Source organism: Struthio camelus, chromosome 11, assembly GCF_040807025.1.
Source record: "Struthio camelus isolate bStrCam1 chromosome 11, bStrCam1.hap1, whole genome shotgun sequence".
In the NCBI taxonomy this organism is placed as follows: Eukaryota; Metazoa; Chordata; class Aves; order Struthioniformes; family Struthionidae; genus Struthio; species Struthio camelus.
In genome coordinates, this window is record NC_090952.1 from 26,321,702 (window position 1) to 26,342,560 (window position 20,859).

The following is a 20,859-nucleotide window of genomic DNA, read 5'->3' on the forward strand; positions in this document are numbered from 1 at the left end:
TTCATCAAGAATTTAATATTCGGTTGCTTTATTTCCTGATAAAAATGATTTTTACAGCCTTTATATATTTTATTGTTCTCTAGGGAGCCATGGCTGCCACATATTCTGCACTGAATCACAAGACATTTCAGCCAGTGTTAGAGCCTGTTGCAGCCTCAAGTTTAGCTCAGCGACGGAGCATGAAAAAGCTAACATCAACAGACTTGTAGATCCACTGGGACACCTTAGCAAACAGAAGCAAGGGGAAAATCCAATAAGTGGCTCTATGTCGCCTGACCTGTGATCAAAAGGCATCTACGATTTCCTGCTACACTACTTGAATTCTGTAAAAGTCCTTTTTTTAGAAAGAAAAAAAAAATCCACAGGTTCATACTGTGTTGTTTTTCAGGTCGTATCTGTTAAATTAAGTTAACTATCAGGTACACCACAATGAATTTCTCTACAGTGTCCTTCGAGATCTGTTGCAAATATTATTTCTCATTCTGTATAGTTCTGCTGGATTCATAAAAATGGTTTAGGGGACCGTTGCCAATGACCAAGTTGTACATAAAAAAAAGTGTCAGTGTCAGTTTTTTTTCTTTACACCTTTAGAATTGGCTGTGAAGGACAAATTCTTTATTTTGTAATTGGGCACTTAATTCATTCAACTTAATTCATTTAACTTGTTCAATGTATTGTGCCAGTGTTAAATGCATTAGTGCTAACTTGGGAGGTCTGTGTTTGCATGGTGCCAATAACTGATAAGTTTATATGAAAATATGAACAAAAAGGATGTGTAAATCTTTGCACTTTACCCATAAATTTAATTTAATCGCTTGTGGCCCGGGGGAAATACTCGTCAACAAATGGCCTCCTATGAGGTGATGAGCGTTTTTAGCAATTATCGTGAACGGTACTGTGTTCTGCACTGAGCTGGAGAAAGTAGGTATGTGTGTAAATTGTCAAAATTAAGGATCTAAGTAATATTGGTACCACTTCAAGACAACACTGTGCAGCCCCGTGTGTTTTGTTGATTATACTGCCTGTCCATTTGTACAATGACTATGTTACAGCTACTCTGGCAGTCATTGCTGCTGGCTACATCCAATATTAATTTGGGTTGCCATATGAGGCAAACTGACACTTTATTATAGCAAACTTGGCCCATGGATTTTATTTTTTATTTATTTGATTTTTTTCTGGAACACTGCTTCTCTCAGAATCTCTAGCCGCATGTACAAATATTACAGAACATAAATGCAAAATCCTATTTGCCTAACTGTAGGGGTAGCTTGGGAAAATAAATAAGACTTGCAGTCTGCCCAGTCAAGGGAATTATGACCAGAGAGATTTCACAGTCCTGGGCAAGATACTGAAAATATCCTGTTGCCAGCACTCACTCTCTCTGTCTGTCTGTCTGTCTCTCTCTCTCTCTCTCTCTCTCTGTCTTGATGTTAGGACTTTAGCTGTTTCTAAATGCTGTGTTAGAGAGAAAGCGAATCTCAGGGCCAGAATCATCTTGAGGTTTTCTGACTCAAAACCAGTGGTGACTTGCATCTGCTAGTAGACCAGGAACTAGTACATTCAGAGATAATGAGCTTAAAGCGTTTTCACAAGTTTTAGACGTTACTGTACAATTGTACTGACATAGTAGGATGATGCACATTTAAAATATTAGGTAAGTATGTTAGTGACCAACAGTTAGATTGTGAACAGTTAGAGAATCCAAGCGACCAAAAATCAAATGTAGTTCAGATTGATTTGCCATCATTGAATTTCTGTCCCAGATTCCTTTTGTAGCCAATTATAAGACAGCTGTGGTGGTATAACTTTGCATTTTAAGACGGGGAAAAAAATAAAGCTTTTGGTAGTAAGGCCAAAATTCTCCCAAGAGCAGCAGCAGAAACTCAGATCTTAAAATACAGAGGATGCTGGCTGGTTTTTGCTTATACCTGTGAAGTACTTGGTGGCATTGGAAGTACTATTAGATAAGCTGCTTTCTCTTACTGTGGTGAGGGAAGGTGGAAATTATCTGGCCAAATAGGTATGGATATATGTAGAAGTGAGACTTAATGAATATGGCAAACATAGGTGTGCTATTTGTATCACGCAGAACATACCCCATACTAAATTTCTTGAGCGTTCGATAGGTGTTGGAAGCTTTAGGGGCCGTTTGTGCCTAATCTAGAGGTGCCTGTTTGAAATGGTGGAAAGTTATCACAGAACACAGCTGCTACGTAGAAAGCTTATTGTTCAGAATGAAACCTGCGTCTTACATAGTTGTTTCATCCTTCTCTTCATCACTAGAAACCTTTGTGTGCAAGAATGTGTGTAAACCTCTTATCAACAGCCTATCAGTGTAATTTTGTTTGTAAATTTACAAATGATTGCCAGAAGAATTTGAGTTCCCTCAAAGAAAAAGCCAGAGTGGTGGAAATGGAGCCCTAGGCCAAGGTCAAGGTATAATGCAGGCTGAAATGTTTAATAAACTGGTTTGGGGGTAGAGGTAATGCAAGGAGTAGAACACAACTAAAAGGTCAAACTTGAATAGTCTTCAGCTTTCCCATAAGGTAGCAGCTGGTCTTTAATGGCTTTATTCATGAATCATTTAACTGTTTACACTGGTATTTTTTAGCTTGCTCAGAAGCACCACGTTATAAGCACCTTAGAAGCATTTTGCACAAAAGCAGTTGTAAGCAGCTGAAGATACTTAAGTTCTTCTCAGTGTGCAAAACAGAGGTGGTAAGAGGAAAAATGAACGAAGAGGGTGGATGCTCTGATTGTTAGCACAGAATTTAAAGCATCTTCTGTAAAGTTATTCTTGCTGTGGTTTTTTGGGTTTTTTGGTTTTTGTTTTGTTTTTTATATAATTACCAGCCTTTAGTGTAAGTGGTACTCCTGGAACAAAAGCAAGGTTTTGGTGACTGCAACATTACAAAGTTTTGTCTTATCAGAAGGAAAACATAGTCGAACATCTCTGTTATATCTGAAAAGATGAGTGTACTTGGTATACCAATCTTGGTGCTTAATTTTGGGGAAAAGTTTCATTTGCTACAGGTATTTCAGCATGTCAGTCTTGGAATATTTTGGATATACAGGAATACGGAAGAGTTCTACTGTCACTTGCAGCCTACTGTTACTCTAGTGTTTAATGATCATCTCATTCATATTTCTTCTGGAATTCCATTCATATTTCTCATCTTATTTTTCAAACATAGCTTTTGTTCAATCAAGCGGTTATATTAAAAGTAGTATGATCTGCTCCTGAGTAATCAGTTAAGCACTTGAAATGGAACTACGTCTATTTGAATATGCTCTTGACGGGAGGAAAAGGTTAGTGTAATTTGTTTCACTTTCTTACGGTCTCTGCACAGTTAAAGATTCCAAACTAGTTGCCATCTTACTATGATACTAATTTTAAATCTAGAAAAATTTCATTTTTACTTACACTTGCAAAGAAATTGGGAAGGCGTGCTACTTATTTAGAGGAGTTGGCAGAGAACTAATTACTGTCTTAAGGGATCTAATGTTTTAGGTATGGCCTCTACTACTGCCAGCAAAATCTCCTCTGATTAATTTTGGTAGTGTCCATTGCAAGTAAGTGCTAGTTCTCAAGTTCACACACAGCTTGATATGGCTCTCACTAGAGTGCAGAGATTCCCACTGACATTGACTATAGCTGGAGCAGGCAGCTGACACTTTTGATTATTTTGCCCTGTGGATACCGCGGTTATGTTCAAATTAAGAACTCTATTGTATTCCTGTATTACAGTCAAAAGCTATGCAGTGGCATCAACATCAGCCAGCGGTGCTTAACGAAGAGTGTCCACATTGGAGAGCGTTAGCACAAGCGCGATGATTTAAGCCACTGTTGTGTGGCTTTTGCGATCTGAGCGCTGCTGTTAGTGTGTTGAGTATTTTTTCCGTTATGCTTGAAAGTAGTAAATTCCTTTTGACCGCACCAAGAGGCTAACGTGTAGGTGGTCTAAGCATACTGTCTAATTGAGGCCTGTGTTGTATGGTTTAAGTGTTCTGCTTGCATTTAGAGAAAGCACCCAGAATGTCACCAGGTCAGTTGTGCCAAATTAAGTCTTCCATGTTTTATTGTTTTCCAAAGCTAAACTTTGATCAGTTTCTTCAACATACATAAAATATCAAAAAGTTAAAACTATTTCTGGCAAATTTTAACAATTGGAAATTGCTTTGGAATATACTTGTAAACAGGTAATTTACAGTGACAGATTGCTATATCTAGTACTCTTCTCTCTGTCCTCGAGTGTAGCAGTGAAAAGGTAGGATAGCTTGCAAGAGTGGAGTTTAAATGAATTACATAATACCATAGTAGTTGTCCAGCTTTGTATCAATGAAATTAGGCTAAGACATGAATGCAAATACGGGATTGTAGGTACTTCTGTAGCACTTAAGTTTTTCAGTTCTATCCAGAATTAAAAGTTTGCAAATGTTTGTGGGAGGGAAAGGAGGATGAAAGGAACAGATTTTTCTTTCTCAAAGTTTTCAGAAGCCTGATTCTTAAGCCATTAGGTAGGATAAAGTCCTTATGTAATGCTGTGGGAGCTCTTTTTGTTTTTAAAAAAAAAAAAAAAAAAAGCAGCTCCCTGAAAATTGATTCAAAAATGTTCTTGAGTATTGCTATCTATTGGTAACATGCATATGCTATCACTGCTAACATACCATCCTTCTCCATTAACACCTCTTTAGGACATTCTGAATACTGTTTATCCTTACATCAGTGTATTTTTTTCCCAAATGTTTACTCCCCAAATTATTTTCTTGTTATTTTTGATAAGCCTGCATTTTTCCTTTGGAACTGGAAGGATGAATACAAATTAAGAAAAAAGGCTGTGTGTAGCTGAAGCTGAGTTGAATGTTACCATAACTTGTCTAAGTAGAAATCCCCCTAGATTAATCAATTACTGGTTTTCTTGAGGTTTTAATATTTCCTAAATATGAGCAAATTTTCTCAAATTCTAATTTTGAAAGCTTTAGAGAATCTTTACTTGCTTATGTCTCTTAATTATTAAGATTTGGGAAATAACTTATTGCCAATAGGGGGTTTGAATAATTAACATTGAATCCTGGTTTGTTTGGGAGTGTGCGCGTGAACTGAAAAAATGCTCCAGGTGGATCTCCTTTGCAGGACAAAGTGTTCCTATTTTGTGTGTGTTGCATTAGGGCTATGAGCAGCATTTGCTAAGTAATTGCATTGTCATAATATCCCAAGCACTTTGGCATTCTTGCACTGATACTCTTGATTAGAGCTAAAACTATTCTGGCACGTGACTGGCTATAAATCTCAATATATGAAAGGGCATTAATTGAAAACAGTGTGCAATGAATTACATGCTCTCTGAGGTACTTCAAAGATGAAACTATACAAAAGGTCCCCGTTAACAGATATTGTAACTGTCATTTCTTTCTCTAAGCATATTGTGGATTTTGTATCATATTGTATTTATTTCATTAATTTTAAAAAATGTTTTCTTTAAAGCTCTGTATATATTGACATTAAAGTTTGCATTGTACTACGTTCCCTTCTCCTTGTAAGGCTGAATCTAGTAGTGCATTGTACGGTACGGTATGTTGTTTTTCTTTGCACTGTGCTGCTAAAGATACTATTGCCTTGAATTACGACATGCCAAAGACAACCTCAAAGTTGTATTTATTTTTGTTAAAATTTGTGAATAATGATAAAGGTACAGTTTTAAATAGCTGGCAGTTCCTTGAGTACTAGAATAAAAAGGTTGCAAATTCATGATATTTTATAATTAACAAAAAATGATCATTCATGATTTGAAAGTTCAACAACTTTTTTTAAATTGATATAAAAACATTGAGCAAACATTCCTAAATTAGAATATACTATGAATTGCATTACGTGGTAAACCTTGCCAGAAGTCTCTCAGATACATCAAGAGCTGTTTATAAATTTATATATTCACAGTAAAGTTTTTTCATGCCACACTTTCAATAAAACATGCGTTCACTGATAGGATTGATGTGTTACTTCAGGGTGGGATGATCTGCCTTCTATATGTTTGTTTTTTTTTTTTTCAGGTGATCATGCAGCTTTGACTTACTGTTTAAAAGGAATTTTCCTGCAAAGGTCCAGGTAGTTCTTTCAGGAATGAGAGTAAACCCATTAAAAACAGCGACCTGCGCATATACTGAAAGTTAAATATGTGCAACTGTGTTGGCCCTGGTTGGCAGAGGTGGTAGGTGTTCTGATAGCAAGCTGCGCCCTCAGACCCTGCGACGGCGCCAGGTCAGAGCTCATCACTTGCTGCAGATCATCGAAGAACTTGTCTGTCCTGTGCATGAGCAAGAGCAGGTGCAGGTATCCTTGCTCCCAGGTGACTGCACATCTCAATATATAGCTAATAATCCCCATTACAGGGCAAGAATATGAAATACTGGGGTATAAGAATGTTTAATTTGAGTAGTGAAGCATAGTTTTAAAATACTTCTAAGGCATTTGATGACTAGTATCGCTATTCATATGCAAAGCGGGTTTGCAAAATAGATGATCTTGTTTTCCAGTTACCATATTGTTCCAAATACACAGAAAGGATTTTTTCCAAAATTGTGTGAAGTAACCCCTCTGCCTCTTAGTGTTTGGACTATGTTTGCTCATGCAAGGCGCTTTTAAAGCACTTCCCATGCTGTCTGGAGGTCAGCAGCAGCCCTTGCTGACCCACTGGGCTTGGCCTGAGCAGTGCATGCTCAGGAGGAAGCTGAGACCCCAGGTGCGCTGACCTCCAAGCGCTTGGGTGATGAGTCAAGTGCTTCAGCCTCTCTTGATGTTCTCCCTAGTAGCCTGGAATAGGAAAGGGAAAGCAGAGAGATGAAGGGGTGGAGGAGCAGCAGGAGCGAGGGCTGCTGCTGGTGGTCCTGGGGGTTGTTCCTGAGGCTAGAGAGGGAGCGCTGATGCTTTGCCTTGAGCGAGGGAACTGTGGGTGACCAAAGCCATGCAGGAGGCAGCATGGGAGAAAGCGTCCAAGATGGGAGGATTTGCTACTGCATGTTATGTGCCTTGTATGAGCTGCCTTTGTGCTTGCCTAGTTGCAAATGAATGCTGCAACCTGAACCACGGGCAAGTTTCAAACCAAGTTTTACTTGGATGGGATGCAGGTTGTGTGTTTTTTTTTTTTTTTTTTGAACTGATACATAAAAGTGTTGAGAGTACAAAATTTGCCTTGATATCCCTCAGCAAGAAGACTGAATACAAAATATCTTTGGTTGCTTTGTTGACAAGAAGATCCAATCTATAGAAGATTCACTTAGCCAAACAATACAGTGGCTACTTGACCAGACCGAAAACTGTGCGCTATGCCTACCCGTGCACGGGGGATACCGCTGCCTAATGAGTGATCCGTAGGAAGGGCAAGTGTTACACTGGGTGTAAAGTAAAGCAGAATCCCATTAAGACCCAGTGGCAGGTAGGTACCATATTTTTGGGAATGCAGGACTGGGACTCTGCTGCAACTTCCGAAGTAAATAGTAGCAGCGTCCTGATTTTGTGAATGAATGCTTTGTTGCTGTACAGGAAGGTCTATTTAAAAAAAAAAAAGAATTGTGGTATGCCCAATGGACTAGAATTGACCAAACTACAAATGCGTGTGTAATTAACTGTACAGTTGTGTGTGTATAAGGATGCGCAATTGCAGGTGTTACTGCAAAAGCGTATTTCTCTGTTTGAAGTGCGGGCGGCTCCAGTGGCCGTTCCCCCAAGGCAGCGGTGGCTCCTTGATGCAGCCTGCAGTCAAAGTGGGACATATCCAGCAGGTGCCTGCAAGTCTCGCACGACCTCTGGCCGTGTCTCCCATCTGCCTGGTTTTCCCTGTTGCTTTGGAGGCTGCCTTTGGTGCAGGGTCACCCTTTACCTTCCTCTGACCTGGCTGGTTATAGTCCTTTTGGCGCTCTTTGAATATAACTGCAGTACTTCCTGAAGCTGCTGCGCTCATTGGTGGTCCCTGGAAGCAGTGCAGTTTTCTCAGGAGTGAGAGTGTCAGTCTAAAGTTGCAGGTGATAAATTCATAAATACCAGTTATCAGAAATGATCCTTACTTTGGCCTTGCACTAAACCAGTACTGAGTACTTCTTGGAAATCCTACGTGGGCTCCCTCGCCCCTGGGCGATCGGTTAGGCGATGCACGCTTGCAAGGGACAAGGCATGAGTTAACCCCCCCCCCTCCCAAACCCCTTATTTGTAAAATGTCAGTGAAAGTCTATTTTTCAGAAACCAAGAGCAAGGAAAAGCAGAGTGTTTGACAGGAGGAGACTAGGAATAGGGTTAAACAGGATATGTTCTGTATTGTTTTGTTTTCTCGCCAGCCTTGGCGTCTTCAGGGGGACGTGGGGGAAGCGGTTTTGCATGCGCTGTACAGTCATAAAGCGTAAGAGACTAAATGCACTTTTCTACTTCTTTCTTTTGCTCTTTTATTTCAAGTTAGAAATATACTCTAGAAAGTACTTAAAACGTGCTTGCTTTAGCTGAGTAGCTTGCTGTAGGTAGTCGCTAAATCAAGTTGACATCATGCATAGCACAATATTTTTCTGCTCTCAAAACACCAGTTGCTCCGTGTTAGGGGGAGTGAGCTCCCTCGCCCCTGCCTTGGTTGAGGGTGAGCCTCGCAGGCAGAGCGCTGGGCAAGGGCTGAGGCTGTCGTGAAAGGATGCGCTGGCCTTAGCAGCGCTCCTGAATTAGTTTTCCCTTTCCTGACCGCTCGCTCTTGTCTGCGTGCTGTAGCTTCAGTTGAGCCGAGACAAGGCTTCATGTGACTTAATAAAAAACTTTCTCCACTTCTACGCGATAAAATCATAGGCGATTGAGAAGGAAGAGAGTAAGTTTGCTTTTGATCTCATATGCAATATGCTTTTGCAAGATAAGCGCTTTAATTTTTTGTCCCTGTATTAAGAGGCATCTTAAATCTTCATCATTATAGAGTAAATGTTAAGATTTATTATTGCATGTGGTGGTAAATGTTTTCTTTGCAGTGCAGTTGCAGTTGCGCAATGGGTCCATGTGTTTGGTTGCTACTGTATCGTTCTTCAGTTCAAATGCATCTTCGCCCTAGCACGAGCGTATAGCATTAAGTGATGGCAGGTGTCTGCTAGCATGTACATCCTGCCAAAATACTGATTTAGTTGTAATTTTTAGTGTATCTTTTAAATTTTTATTTAACGGTTTTCCCCTAGAACTTTTAGGTTGAGTTTCCACAATGTCCTTGATCTTAGTGGCTTTGCCCTGCATTGGTGTCTTGTGGCAGTGCTTTGACCAGGTTTAGCAAGGTGTTTCTGCCTTGGACCAAGTGACACGTAGCCGAGGTGAGCTGCTCTTCACAGACACCTTAGATGACTGGGTCACTTGTTGACCACAGAAAATCTCACAATTTGTACTGAAAACACTGCTCAGCGTGGTTTTATGTGCCAGCCACCATCACTGCCTCGAGAAGCGCGAGTGCAGCTCCTCTAAGAGGAGAGGGGCCGGTCTCAGTATACTGTAAAGAATCTGTATTGTAATTACGTATTGCTGATTACATACTGTGATTGTGCGTTGCTGCCTGGCGAGCTGAGCCGAGCCTTGCTGTCCCCCGAGCCCGCTTGCTGGCCGCCGCTCCGCCGCCCTGCGGCGGGAGGAATTCTGGATTTCCTGGGAGATGCTGGCCGCGCTCTGGGCTGCTTTCGTTCGGCTTGTTTTCCTTCCCGTGGCAGCAGCTTTTAGGGCCAAATACCTCGTAGGTGGCCAAAGAAGAAAGCTTCTGGCTTGTCGCGCGTCGGCTGCGTGAAGGTGGCCTGGCTCCTCGCGCCGAGGGTGGAAGGAGTGCGGCGGCCGAGCTGGAGAAAGTCGTTAGCCTCGCTTAGCTTGGACCGCGGCCTTTTTTTTAAAAAAAAAAAAAAAAAAAAAAAAAAAAAAGGTGAGGACTTCCCTGGTGCTTGAAGGCCACGGACGCTGGGGCAGATCATCGCCGAGCCGGCGCGCTTCCCACTCTCGCGGCTGGCGGCTTTTCGGTTTGCGCGCTGGGTCCTGAGCTCTGCCGAGCTGGCTCCGCTTCGCGCCTCTGAACAGCCGGCTTCCTCCCGGCGTCAAGGGTTTATACCCGCTTTTAGGCTGAAAGGCTTTTTTGGAGGGGGAATTCCAGGCTGCGTTTGCAGAGCGCAGGGGTGCCGAGCGCTTGCTGCTCCGGTGCCTGGACCCGCTGAAAGCCTCAGCGCTTTTTGGGGGGGGGGGTCTTGGTAACAAAGCTGACTGGTGAGCAGGTAGGCAAGAAACATGTTTTCTCTTCCCCTTATTGGCAGCTGAATTTAGCAGTTTTGTGGAAAGGGGTAATACTGGGGGGGGGGTGACGTGCAGCACGGGGCTGCTGCAGAAAAAGGACGCGGTACTTGCATCGCTCCTGAAAAACGAGGACTAAGGAAACATAGACCAAGGGACTTCAAAACTAGAATAAAGACAGCAAAACAATACTTAAGTTAAGCTCCGGCGTTAGCACCTTTAGCTTAACCTCAAACGCGCCCTGGTGGCCCTGCAGCTGCCCCGCGTCCCCCCGCGCGGCGCTCCTGCACTTGCGCGTCTCGTCCGTGCGATGGTGACATTCGCCCAGCCAAGCGCCTCGCTCGGATCGGCCGAGGGGCCGAGCGGTTCGCCGCCCCGTGGGCAGACCGAGGTCTTTAGAGACCTTCCAGCTGCCTCCTGTGATGCGTGACAGCGGTTAAATTGCCACGAAACGCTACACAGCGAGGAAGGCGGTACTGGGAGTCGATCGCTTCTCGCTACTCGTTGCCTGCAGCGCCGCTGCGAAGCCCCCGTCCCTTGACGGGGCTCTGCGGTCGCGGCTTCGGAAAGGCGTTTTCCTGCCGCTCGCAAGGCAGGCAAAGGTGCCGCGTTACTTCTGGCCCCTTCATCTTCTTCCCGTCTGCAGAGGCTCTTTCCTTCTTGCCTTCCTCCTCCGTCTCCCTGTGGCCCTTTCCTTTCGCCTTGCGGGGCAGGAGATCAGATTTGTAACTTCTAGTTGCTCGTAGCTGGGCTCTGGGAGACGCGGCCTGACCCCGCGCCGGGAACGAGCTGTTTAACCGCCCGTGCTGCCGAGCGGCCTGGTGCCACGTCCGAGGAGGAGGAGCGAGAGTCCGCCTGGGCCACCGCGGCCCGGGCCACCGCCTTGTCGGGGGGCAGACGGCGCAATAATTTCTTGCTTGAGGCCGCTCTTCAGCATTGGTGAGCGTGCAATAACTTACAGCTCTCCCTATCCGAAGCCGCCTCTGTGTGGGGCACGTAAACTTAGCGATGACCCCCCCCCCCCCAATATTTCCCCACTCGGGCCAGTCTTAAAACAAGCATCTTGGTTTCGCCGTCCGAGCCCTGCGGCGGGGACCAGCGTGCGGCGGAGCACCGAGCTCACCCGGCGCCGGAGGCGGGTGTTCGCGGCGACGCTGCAGCGCAGCTCGCCGCCTCCCCGCGCACCCAACGCCTCCTTTGGCAGCCGGGTCCCTTTTCTGTCCCATGAAAATGGAAACAGCCGGAAGAATTAATTTAAACGCGCTGGAAATGCTTGTCAGTGATGGAATACGCGGCCAGAAGGGCAAATTTGAGGAAATTAGTAACATCACTGCAAGTTCCCAGCAAACTACTGACAAAGGCAATGTAAACTTGGCTTCAAATTAATTATTGCAAATAAACATCTGAAACGCTACAGGCTAAATTAATATTTCAGAATTCTTTGCTATTTATTACTGTGCTTAATTTTCTTACTTAAAAAATTTTTTGGGGGGCGGCCTTGGGCTGTTAAGGATTTCATTTTTGAGGTAGTTTAATGAATTATAAAACATCTTTTAAGCAGAAATGAATAACTAATAAATGCCAAAAGTGATTAATTTTCTGAAATGTGGAAAGGCCTTTGTATTTAATTAAAAAATTGCCCTAAATTGTTTGAAAGTAGAGGAAAAGAAAATACAAAGTGGATCAGTTGAAGTTTTGACTAACCTACTAAATCTCCAGTTGTTTCCCTGTTCCTGGGCGATGACTGGGTTAGGGAGACGCGGGCAATAGGCTGCTCTTGCTCCTGTGCAAAGTCAAGCACAGCGCTTTGTCCCGGGTGTCTGCGCGGAGCCTGGTCTCTCGTGTGCTTCGGCTGAATAAAGAGCCGGTGAAATGGTGTTCCTGGGGAAACTGGGAAAAACGGAGCTAGATGAATTAAAAAAAGAAAGATCTTGCGCCTCCTTTTATTTTTTGCACAAAGCTGGAAAATAAATCCCCTCTGGAGGAAACATCTGGACAACTTGCTGGCGTAGCCTGATGGGCGGCGACTTGATGTGTTGGAAGAGGCCGTGGGTGGTTCACGGGCTCGTAGGAGTGAACTGTGGCTTCAAATACAGCAGAAGGTGAAGAATTAAAAAAAAAAAAAAAAAGACATAAATTAAGGTGTAGCATGTCAGACACTGGACACCCAGCTCTGCAATTAAAGCAGCTCTGCCCCGGGGGGCTCGGGCCAGTATTTGCTGCCCGATCGGCTTCTGCTCTGCAGCGCGGGCTGTCCAAACCTGCCCCGCAAGCCGGCGTTTTGCGGTCTGTCCTCCAGGCATCGCGCAAGATGCACTGCTGAAGTGAAAGGACTTTTAAAAGACGTTTTGCTTTTACTAAGGGCTGTTACTGCTGGCGCCAAGCTTGCTGCTGCGGCTGCCTTCAGCAGGGCCCGTGCCTTCCAGAGCTGTCGCCGCGAGGCGTGATAGTAAAATGTTCAGTCGTTGGACGAGATCATTACTAGAAGCTACGTTTCTATGTTAAATCGCTTCCTAATTCTGTTTTCTTGACGCACACTTGCTCCCGTGAGCGTGTTTCACGGCTCCGGTTTGGGGCTGCTCCGTCGGCTGCACGGTTCCAACGTGGCGCAAACTGACCTGAGAATAAGGTCTGTGGCAAGGCGATTTTTTGAGGGTTTTCGTGGCTCCGCTAGGGAGGGATTCCAGTTTGGAGGACCTGGGAATGAAATTTGTTTTAATGAGCGTAAATGCAAGAAGTCTCGCTGCTTTTCAAGGGAAGTCTTTTTTTGAGGACTGCGGTCTGCCGTCGCTGTTATGCCGAAGGCAGCTTAGGCGCTGGGCGCGTGTAGCAGGAGACGGCGATGCCGGACGAACGGATCTGAAAACAAATCTGTAGCAGCGGTAGCTTTCTCATAATCCGATTTTTGATGAGCAAACAAACTTTTCTAAGTGATAGATGAGACGGATCGAAAGCATCCCAGAACAAAACGGGATCTGATCGCTTCTGCCAGAAATGGAGTTCTGAAACACACTGGATTAAAACCTTTTCCCCCAAATTAAATAAATGAAAAGGAGAGCAGCCCCCAGGAGCGCCGAAGGGCCGCTGCCGCTCCTGGCCGCTGCTTCCCGCGCGTCTGAGCCGACGCGACGTTTGTGCGGACGCGGCGGGGGCTCAGCGCCCAGCGGCTCCTGGGGCGAGTGACAGGAAGACGTGCAAAAAAAAAAAAAAAAAAAAAAAAAAAAAAGGAGCGGTACCGAAGGGCTTTAAGAGTCCGTTTTACTGTGGCACGGCTGAACTATCCAAAACTGGGTGTTGAAGAAACCTCATTTTTTCATGCTCTTTTTTTAGAAGAATTTCACGAGCGCTGGGTATAATAAGACAAGGCCTATGGCAAGATGCTTAAAAATCTTCTAGTGAAGACAGCGTTTCCTTCCCCCCCAGGTGTATTCAAGTTAAGATTATGTTTTAATACAATATACGTGTTCGACTCCCCCACCCCAGGTGCCAAGTTTGATCAAATTAAGCGTGGAATGAAACTAGTCGAGCAAAAGATATTCATCATTGAGGTTACCTGTCTCATTCTGGCCTGAACGCTGTCAGCAAGCTATAAAGTGAAGCGAGATGCTGCCTCCACAGGTAGTTTATTTTATTTGGTTACTTAGTTTATTAATTTTAGTCCTTATAGATAAAACTTGCAAAGAGTTGGTGAGTTTGCACAGCCGCAGGCTGGTCTTAGCGTGTTGTGTGTTAGCAATGTCGAGGCTTTACTGCATTTGAAACTCCATTTGCATAAAATTAAGTCTTAGAGCTTTAAACGAGCGGTCACGAATCCTGTTTTACCGACTAGCGGACTCGACCTTTCTCTAACTGGTACCTTTTTTTTCAGTTGTGGTTACTTTCCTCGCTCTACAGCTATGGTACCTGGGATGGCTGGGTGAGAATAACCCTTCTGGTATGAGATGCAGTTCAGTTTGGTACTAATACAGGATAATATACACTGTACATATGTTTATGTATGTGTATATATGCATACACACACATTAAAATATAGTGTGTGTATATATATACTCTATATAGGTGTAAAAATATATATACTAATAGCGTGATAAGTTGGCTTGCTGCAGCGGATAAATCGGGAGACCGCTGGGAAGGTGATAGGATGGGACTGAATTAGCAGCTCCTGCTCCGTAGCAGTCGCCCGGTGCAGCTTCCAGTGTTCAGTTATGGCCAGGATAGCGCTAGTGTCTGGTAGAGCGCTTGCCGTGAGACAAAGAGGGTCCTCGCTGCCTCGCTTGGTCTTAACGCATAGAGTCGCTTATGCATCGTTTCCTGGCGGCGCCTCCGAGCGCGCTACAGCAGAGGGTATTTCTTCCTTCGTGGTGACTTCCTCTGCTGTTGCAGACCTGCGGCTGCAGCGGGAAACAAGTTGCGTTATCCCCAGTACAGCCAAAGTTCAGCTTAGAGCCGTTCTTTAGTTCAAGTTTCGGTAAGTTTATTTTGGCTTGAGCGCGCCGCGCGCTCTCGCCCGTCGTCAGACGTATCGCTGGGGGTGAACCTAAAACCCCGTCTTTTAGCAGACTTTTGCACAGCGTGCTCTGGTGAGCTGGGAGGAAGGACGCTGAAACCGTAGCTGGTCGAAACGGTCGTACCCCGTAGAAACGCTCAATATGCGACCTAAAGGAAAGGCAACGTTTGCCTTAAAAAGTCACAACAGCAAAAACCCAAAGAAAACGTCCTTTCACTCTCTTGGAGCTTCGTTGCCCCAGGCGGACCGCACGGCTTTCGTTCACGAGCGCCCACCGCGTGAGCAGCCCGCTTCCCACCCTCCTCCTCCTCCTCCTCCTCGCGAGGGGCTTTGCCCGAGCCCTTCCCGGGCAGCAGAGAGCCCTTGCCCTACGGGAGGCTGCTGAGCTGCCTGGGTAAGTGGGTTTAGGCAGCGGAGAGGCGTTTTGGCCTTTGCACACGGACAAACATCCTGTCGCTAATGTCTTGCACGTGGAGTAGGTCCCTCATAACCACCCTCCAAACTCAGCGCCCTTAAAACACAAACTTTTATGCACGAATTGCAATGAGATGTGCTAGAGCTGGGACACAGCTTATTTTAAGAGTCCAGTAGCGTTTTCGCTTTCTTCTCGAATCCCTGCAGCGTTCCCGCTCTTCCCCCCGCCGCCACGCGGACCTGCGGGAAGGAGAACCGTTTCCCTCCGAAAGCAAACGGGTAGGTGCCGAAAGCGTTTCGCGGTCGATCCCTCCGGGACTTGTCCGCGGGGGAGCGAAGCGAAGCTGCTGGCTCCTCTGGCGCGAGGCCGTGCTGGCTCCGCGCACCAGATCTTCCTTGGGAAAGGACGGGACCTTTTCCCACCCCGCGGCTGTTTCATTCGACGCCCCGTTTAACGGCCGCCGGCAGCAGAGGGGCCGATCCGGCTGCGGGCCGGTGCCTCCCCGGGAAGGGCCGCGGGCTGGTTCCCGCCGGGCTTCAGCGGGGGCTCAGGGACCTGCAGCTGCCGCGGGATTTTGGCCCCAGGGCGTTACGGTACCTGCCCGGATACCTACCTGAGCTTCCCTTTTTGGCACTGGGAGCGTGCAACGCGTTCGCTTTGTCTGGGTAAGAACCTGGATGAAATTGGTTCTCGCTTTTTACGCAGAACTGCCAGAATCGGCTACTTTAACGTTTGCTCCGCGTGCCCCTTTGCTGTTTCAAAGCAACCGCTCTCGCGCGTCCCCTGCGCTTCCCCTCCTTTAAACCCTTCCGGCAGCTACCACCTAACCACGGCGCCTCTATAAACCAGGCGGGAGTAGCGGGTGCTTGTGGGGCACAGCTGCTGGCAGCGGGCTTTATTGGGCGGCGGCGGGCGGGAGCGGCGGCGGCTGTGCGGTCCCAGCTCTGCGCCGTCCTCGGCGGGCGCGACGCTCCAGCCGGACAACGTTTCGCTTCACAAGAATTTTTGGACCCACTTTGCTCCAGGCTGTAAAAGAGGAGAGGTCAGTCTCTCGCAGAAGCACGGACGGGCTGAGGTTGGAAGGGACTTTGGAGATCATCTGCTCCAACCCCCTGCTCAAGCAGGGTCACCGACAGCAGGTTGCCCAGGATTGTGTCCAGACGCCTTTGGAGTATCTCCAAGGATGGAGACTCCACCACCACTTTGGGCAACCTGCTCCAGTGCTCTGTTACCCTCCCAGTACAGAAGTTTTTCCTTCTGCTGATCATATTAATGTTTAGGTAGGTGAACATCTGCGATTTTGAGCTCTTCTGAACTCCCTAAGCTCAGTCTGTGGTGGGACCCCGCTCCCTGTCGGGCCGCCCAGGTATTTGCAGCACTTTCCAAGCAAGGGTTGAACAAGGCACCGTTGGATCATGCCGACAACAACCACCATACTCTGGTCTAGCCAGCCTGCCCGGGACTGGGGCTTGTGGGAGACACATGACAGAGGTTTCTAATTAACGGATGGGACTGCTGCATGCCGCAGGGCTGTGCCCGCTCCCTGCGTCCTCTCCCTGCTGCTGGCCTTGCCGCAAGGGGAAGGAGCCTGTAGATAGCGGTGTTGAGCGCGGCACGGCGCTCGCGTTCGGCTGCGCTTTGAGGCGTAGTCGCAGGTCGCTTACGGGCTTAGGAGCCAGCTTCGGGCCCAATTTTTAAAAATAAATTTTGCAACTCTTTAATTGCAAGCTGCGTGTTTCTAAACTTTTTAAAAACTCCTGAGACCCCTGTAAGAAGCTACTTTTAGAAAAACAGGATTTTCCTTTTTCCGTTACTGCAAAATAGCCAAAACAAGGCTTAAAAAAAAAAAAAGTGTTTATACCTAAGAAGAGAACAGCCGCCACGGAGGGTGGGAGGAGGAGAAGGAATTAATCATGATAATTATCAGATGCAAGATTAAACTGGCAAAGCGACGGCCCGTCCTGAGAATTTGCGAGACCGGTGTAAACCATAAGACCACAAGATGAATTAATTCCCACGCTCAGTCTCCGAACAGGATTATTATTACTGTTTGAGGGCTAGAACTGTTCAAAGAGATGAAATTGTTATCAGCAGACCTAGGGTCAGCAAGTCTAAAACCCTCCTTTCAGTCAAAGGTCTTAACAAGAGCGGTAATGCGATAACCTTACCAAGGGTGCGGACCTTAAAGCTTGTTTCTTCTGCGCCGACGTCCCCGGGCTGACGGCGGACGCGGGTCCGGTGAGGTTTGCGCTCTCTCCGGGGGCGTTTTCGGCAGCCCCGGGCGGACCGCGGCCGCCGGCGCTCCCGGGGGGCTGAGCCCGTGGTTTGCCGCAGGTGCTGCCTCCGGCCGTGGAGTTTCGGTTCAGTTTGGGAAACGGCGCTACAGCGAATCCCTTCTTCAGCGAGATGACTTTCAGGCACGAAGAGGAGGCGCTGGCGGCCGTCAGCTCGTGACTCTCCTCGGCGGTCGCGGCCGGGACGGAGGAGGCCGCCGACGGCGGCTGGGCGTCATCGCTCGCCGAGCCGAGCGCGGCAGCAGAAGCGGCGCTGGACGCTGCCAAGGGAGGCGCCTTTTTGGGTGGCTGCTTGGAAATCCCTTTGCGTGGGTTTTGCTTTGCTGCTGGCGCTGGGAAGTCGGCCGAGCCTTGGGCGGGCGACCTGGGAGAAGATCCTGGCCGTGGCGCGGAAAGCTGAGGAGCAAAGGGCTTTGGTTTGATTTCGCTCTGTGGAGACCTTGATTTATTCTTTCTTTCTAAAGCAACCACAGTTTTTGCCTTAGAAGCAGCCTGGGTCGAAGCGGATGCTGGCAGGGGCCTGATTTTGACCGTGGCCGGCGATGAAGTTGAAATCGTGGCTGTCTTGGTGGCTGGAACAGGCGGCGGCTTTTTTTGTCCGAAGAGGGAAAAGAGCGCGTGCCTTCCGCGGGCGGCGGGCGGCGGCGGCCGGGCGGCGGGGCCGGGGGCCGGCGGCGAGGACGGGGAGCGCGGCGGGCCCCGGGGGGCGGCGCGTCCCCGGGGAGGTGGCCTCGGCGGCGGAAACGCGACCCTCGCGGAGGCGGCTCGGGCGCGCGGGGGCTCGGGAGTGCCCTGATGCTGAAAGATGACGTGTTGCTGGTTATTCTTGGTTATTATCCTTTGAGTCGTAATTGCGTGTGGGTCTGGGCTTCCCTAAACAAGCTCCCCGCGGGGCCGGGGCTCGCCGGAAACCCGCTCGGCTGCACCAGCCGACAGGGAAGGCGTCACCCAGATGCTTTTCTGAATTTATCTTCGTTTTATGAACAGAAATCTAACTTCTGTGAGTTTGGACCGTCCGCTACGCAGCGAGCCGCAGGAAACCCGCGTCTGATGCCACCGACCGGCCCGCAGCGTAACTGCAGTCGCCTGTGGCCTGGGTTATTCTGAACTTTATTTTAAGCTCGTGAGACGTGGGGACCCTTTTAAATACTCACAGCGCCTTCACGTGCTTGCAGATCTGATGGCTTTGATCTGGGCTTGGTGCCTGGTCGGCGCGGCTTTGGAAACTCCAGAGAAAAGTTAATTTGGGGCTGTTGCGTTAAATCAAAACTTTCAGCATCTGAAATTTAGATGGAAGAAAGAGAGTAGTAGAGAAAAAACAGGTAACAGCTTGCATGATGGTCAAGCCTAGACGTATCTGGGTGGCAAAAAATTCCTTGTTGCTTTTAAAATCAATAAGAAAAAAATTGTGCTAGTTCTGAGAAGGTTTTCTTTTTAATGTGGTCTAGACTTGCGGTAAGTCGTGTGCTGCTAATGTGCAGTAATTCATGCATAATATAGTAAACAAACGTAAGAGCCCTGACGCTTACTCTGACTTACGTTTTTGGCTAAAGATTCTTCATGCTTTTTTGTGAAAAGCAAAACTTTGCGCAGAAGAGACGCTTGTTTTAACTCTCTTGCTGTAGTCAGAGTGGTAACGACGCCCGCAGGTGAGCGGCAACGGTGCCCCACGAGGGAAAGGCTTGGGACGCCCAACGCTCGGAAAATTGGGTCTTGTCCAACCCGGAGGCATCAGCTGTCCCACAAGTCGTGGAGAATGGGAGGTTTGGTTGCTTGAAGTTTTCTCATGTTCATTAGTAAAATTAGTAATTCTCGTCTTCGTTAGTGAATGAAGAGCGTCCTCCTTTCACTTCTTTCTGAAAAGTCGAATTTTTTTGCCCTCGTCCCTTGTTCTCATGGGAACAAAGGACTCGACTCGGCGCGGCAGGGAGGTCGCGGGTCCAGCTCGGGCGCGGGCAAGACCGTGCCCGCTCTGCCGAGTTCGGCCGCAGCAGCGTCACGGAGCTGGGACTCGAGGGCGAGCAGCCCAAAGGACTCTGCCGCCGTCATAAAAAGCAGGCCGGGGACGGACCGGAAGGGCTTGCGCGGTCCGTTTTTAGGCACCGGGCGGCTGCTTTCATTGCAGAGTTTTCCTGACAGTCTGTTGAGTGCTTTCTTATGACCCACCAGTCCACGAGACGGACCTGCCAGGCCCTTCCCAGCCGGTCTACACCAGCGTTTAGCCTTAATTAGGATTTCCTACCACCTAACTTCAGCTCTCCCTTTGCTGTGTTTCTATGCGTTACTTACTGGGTTTGGAAGCTGTTGCGTCCCTATGCAGTGCCAAAGAGCAGGACAAAGCGCGCGCGTGGGACGACACGTGGCACCTTGCGGGGTGAAGCCCCTTAGGTTAAGCGCTCAAGCCGTTATTCCTCTCACACAACAGTGATCCGGGATTTCAGCCCGGAGCTTGGCTCGTGCTCTTACCTGCGGCGTGCTCTTCCTCGGCGAGCGCAAATCTTGCCTTGTGCCTGGAAAAAAGAAGAAACCAAAGGGGCCGGTTGCGGTTCATCGGCTTCGCTGCCACCGTCCAGCGCTTGCCCTCGCTCCCCCCGCCGCGCAAGAGCGATGCCACCAGGCTGTCCAGGTCACGCAGCCGGCCTCCACCCTGGTGTCTTCCGGCCTGGAGAAAACCAGCGTTTTTGCCAAGCTTTCACGGTGCGCCACAGCCGGGTGAAAAGGGTTAAAAAGGGCGCAGGGTCTCGCGCCGCGCCGTTAAGGCACCTTTCGTGGCGCTTCATGACTCGTCCTAGAAACGGCATCCGAGTCTCCGCGTCCAGCACTATACTGATGGAGAGCGGGGGCTGTTTCAGGCCCAGCTCATTCTCCTAGAGATGTTTTCCTTCCCACTTTGAATCGTTAGACCTGAAACCGTTAATGTATGATGTTTTTGTGTGCAAAAGAAGTAACCGTGCCAAATTAGAGCGGCTAGCATCTTAAAGAGGAACCGAAGGCAAGTAAATAGATCTAGGCCCTTGCGTGTCTCTTTCTGGCCATTTCGATGTATTTCTTTCACAGAGGAAGAATAAGTTGCAGGAACGGAGAGGTCTTCCTAGTTTAAGTGAGTTTTCAATTTAAACGTTGAATCTGGGGCTCGTGTAATTCTTAACGTCGTACGAACGGTGCCAGGATGCGGGGATTTATGTGCACAGCTTCCTGCGCGTTGAGATGGGGATATCCGTCATTAATTCTTGTGACTTGACGCTTGAACTTGATTTAGGTGCTTTCTTCCCGGGGGAGGAGACGTTTTGTACAATCAGCACGGTGGTAATTGTTTGAGTTCAGAGTGAACTAACTGAAGTGTCACATGACTCAGTGGTATAGGGTAAGC

At 47.6% G+C, this 20,859-nt stretch overlaps 1 protein-coding gene across 4 annotated transcripts in view; it reads left to right on the forward strand.

Annotated features, from left to right (window-relative positions):
- The window catches only part of LOC104152347 (ribosomal protein S6 kinase alpha-6), a 51,504-nt gene extending 45,515 nt beyond the window's left edge, over nt 1-5,989 (forward strand). For all 4 annotated transcript variants that reach the window (XM_068956844.1, XM_068956842.1, XM_068956845.1 and 1 more), the window contains one exon: nt 84-5,989. In XM_068956844.1, coding sequence (XP_068812945.1) covers nt 84-209 — 126 coding nt within the window. In that variant the 3' untranslated portion in view covers nt 210-5,989. The remainder of the gene's footprint in view (nt 1-83) is intronic.
- The last annotated feature ends 14,870 nt before the right edge of the window (nt 5,990-20,859 follow it).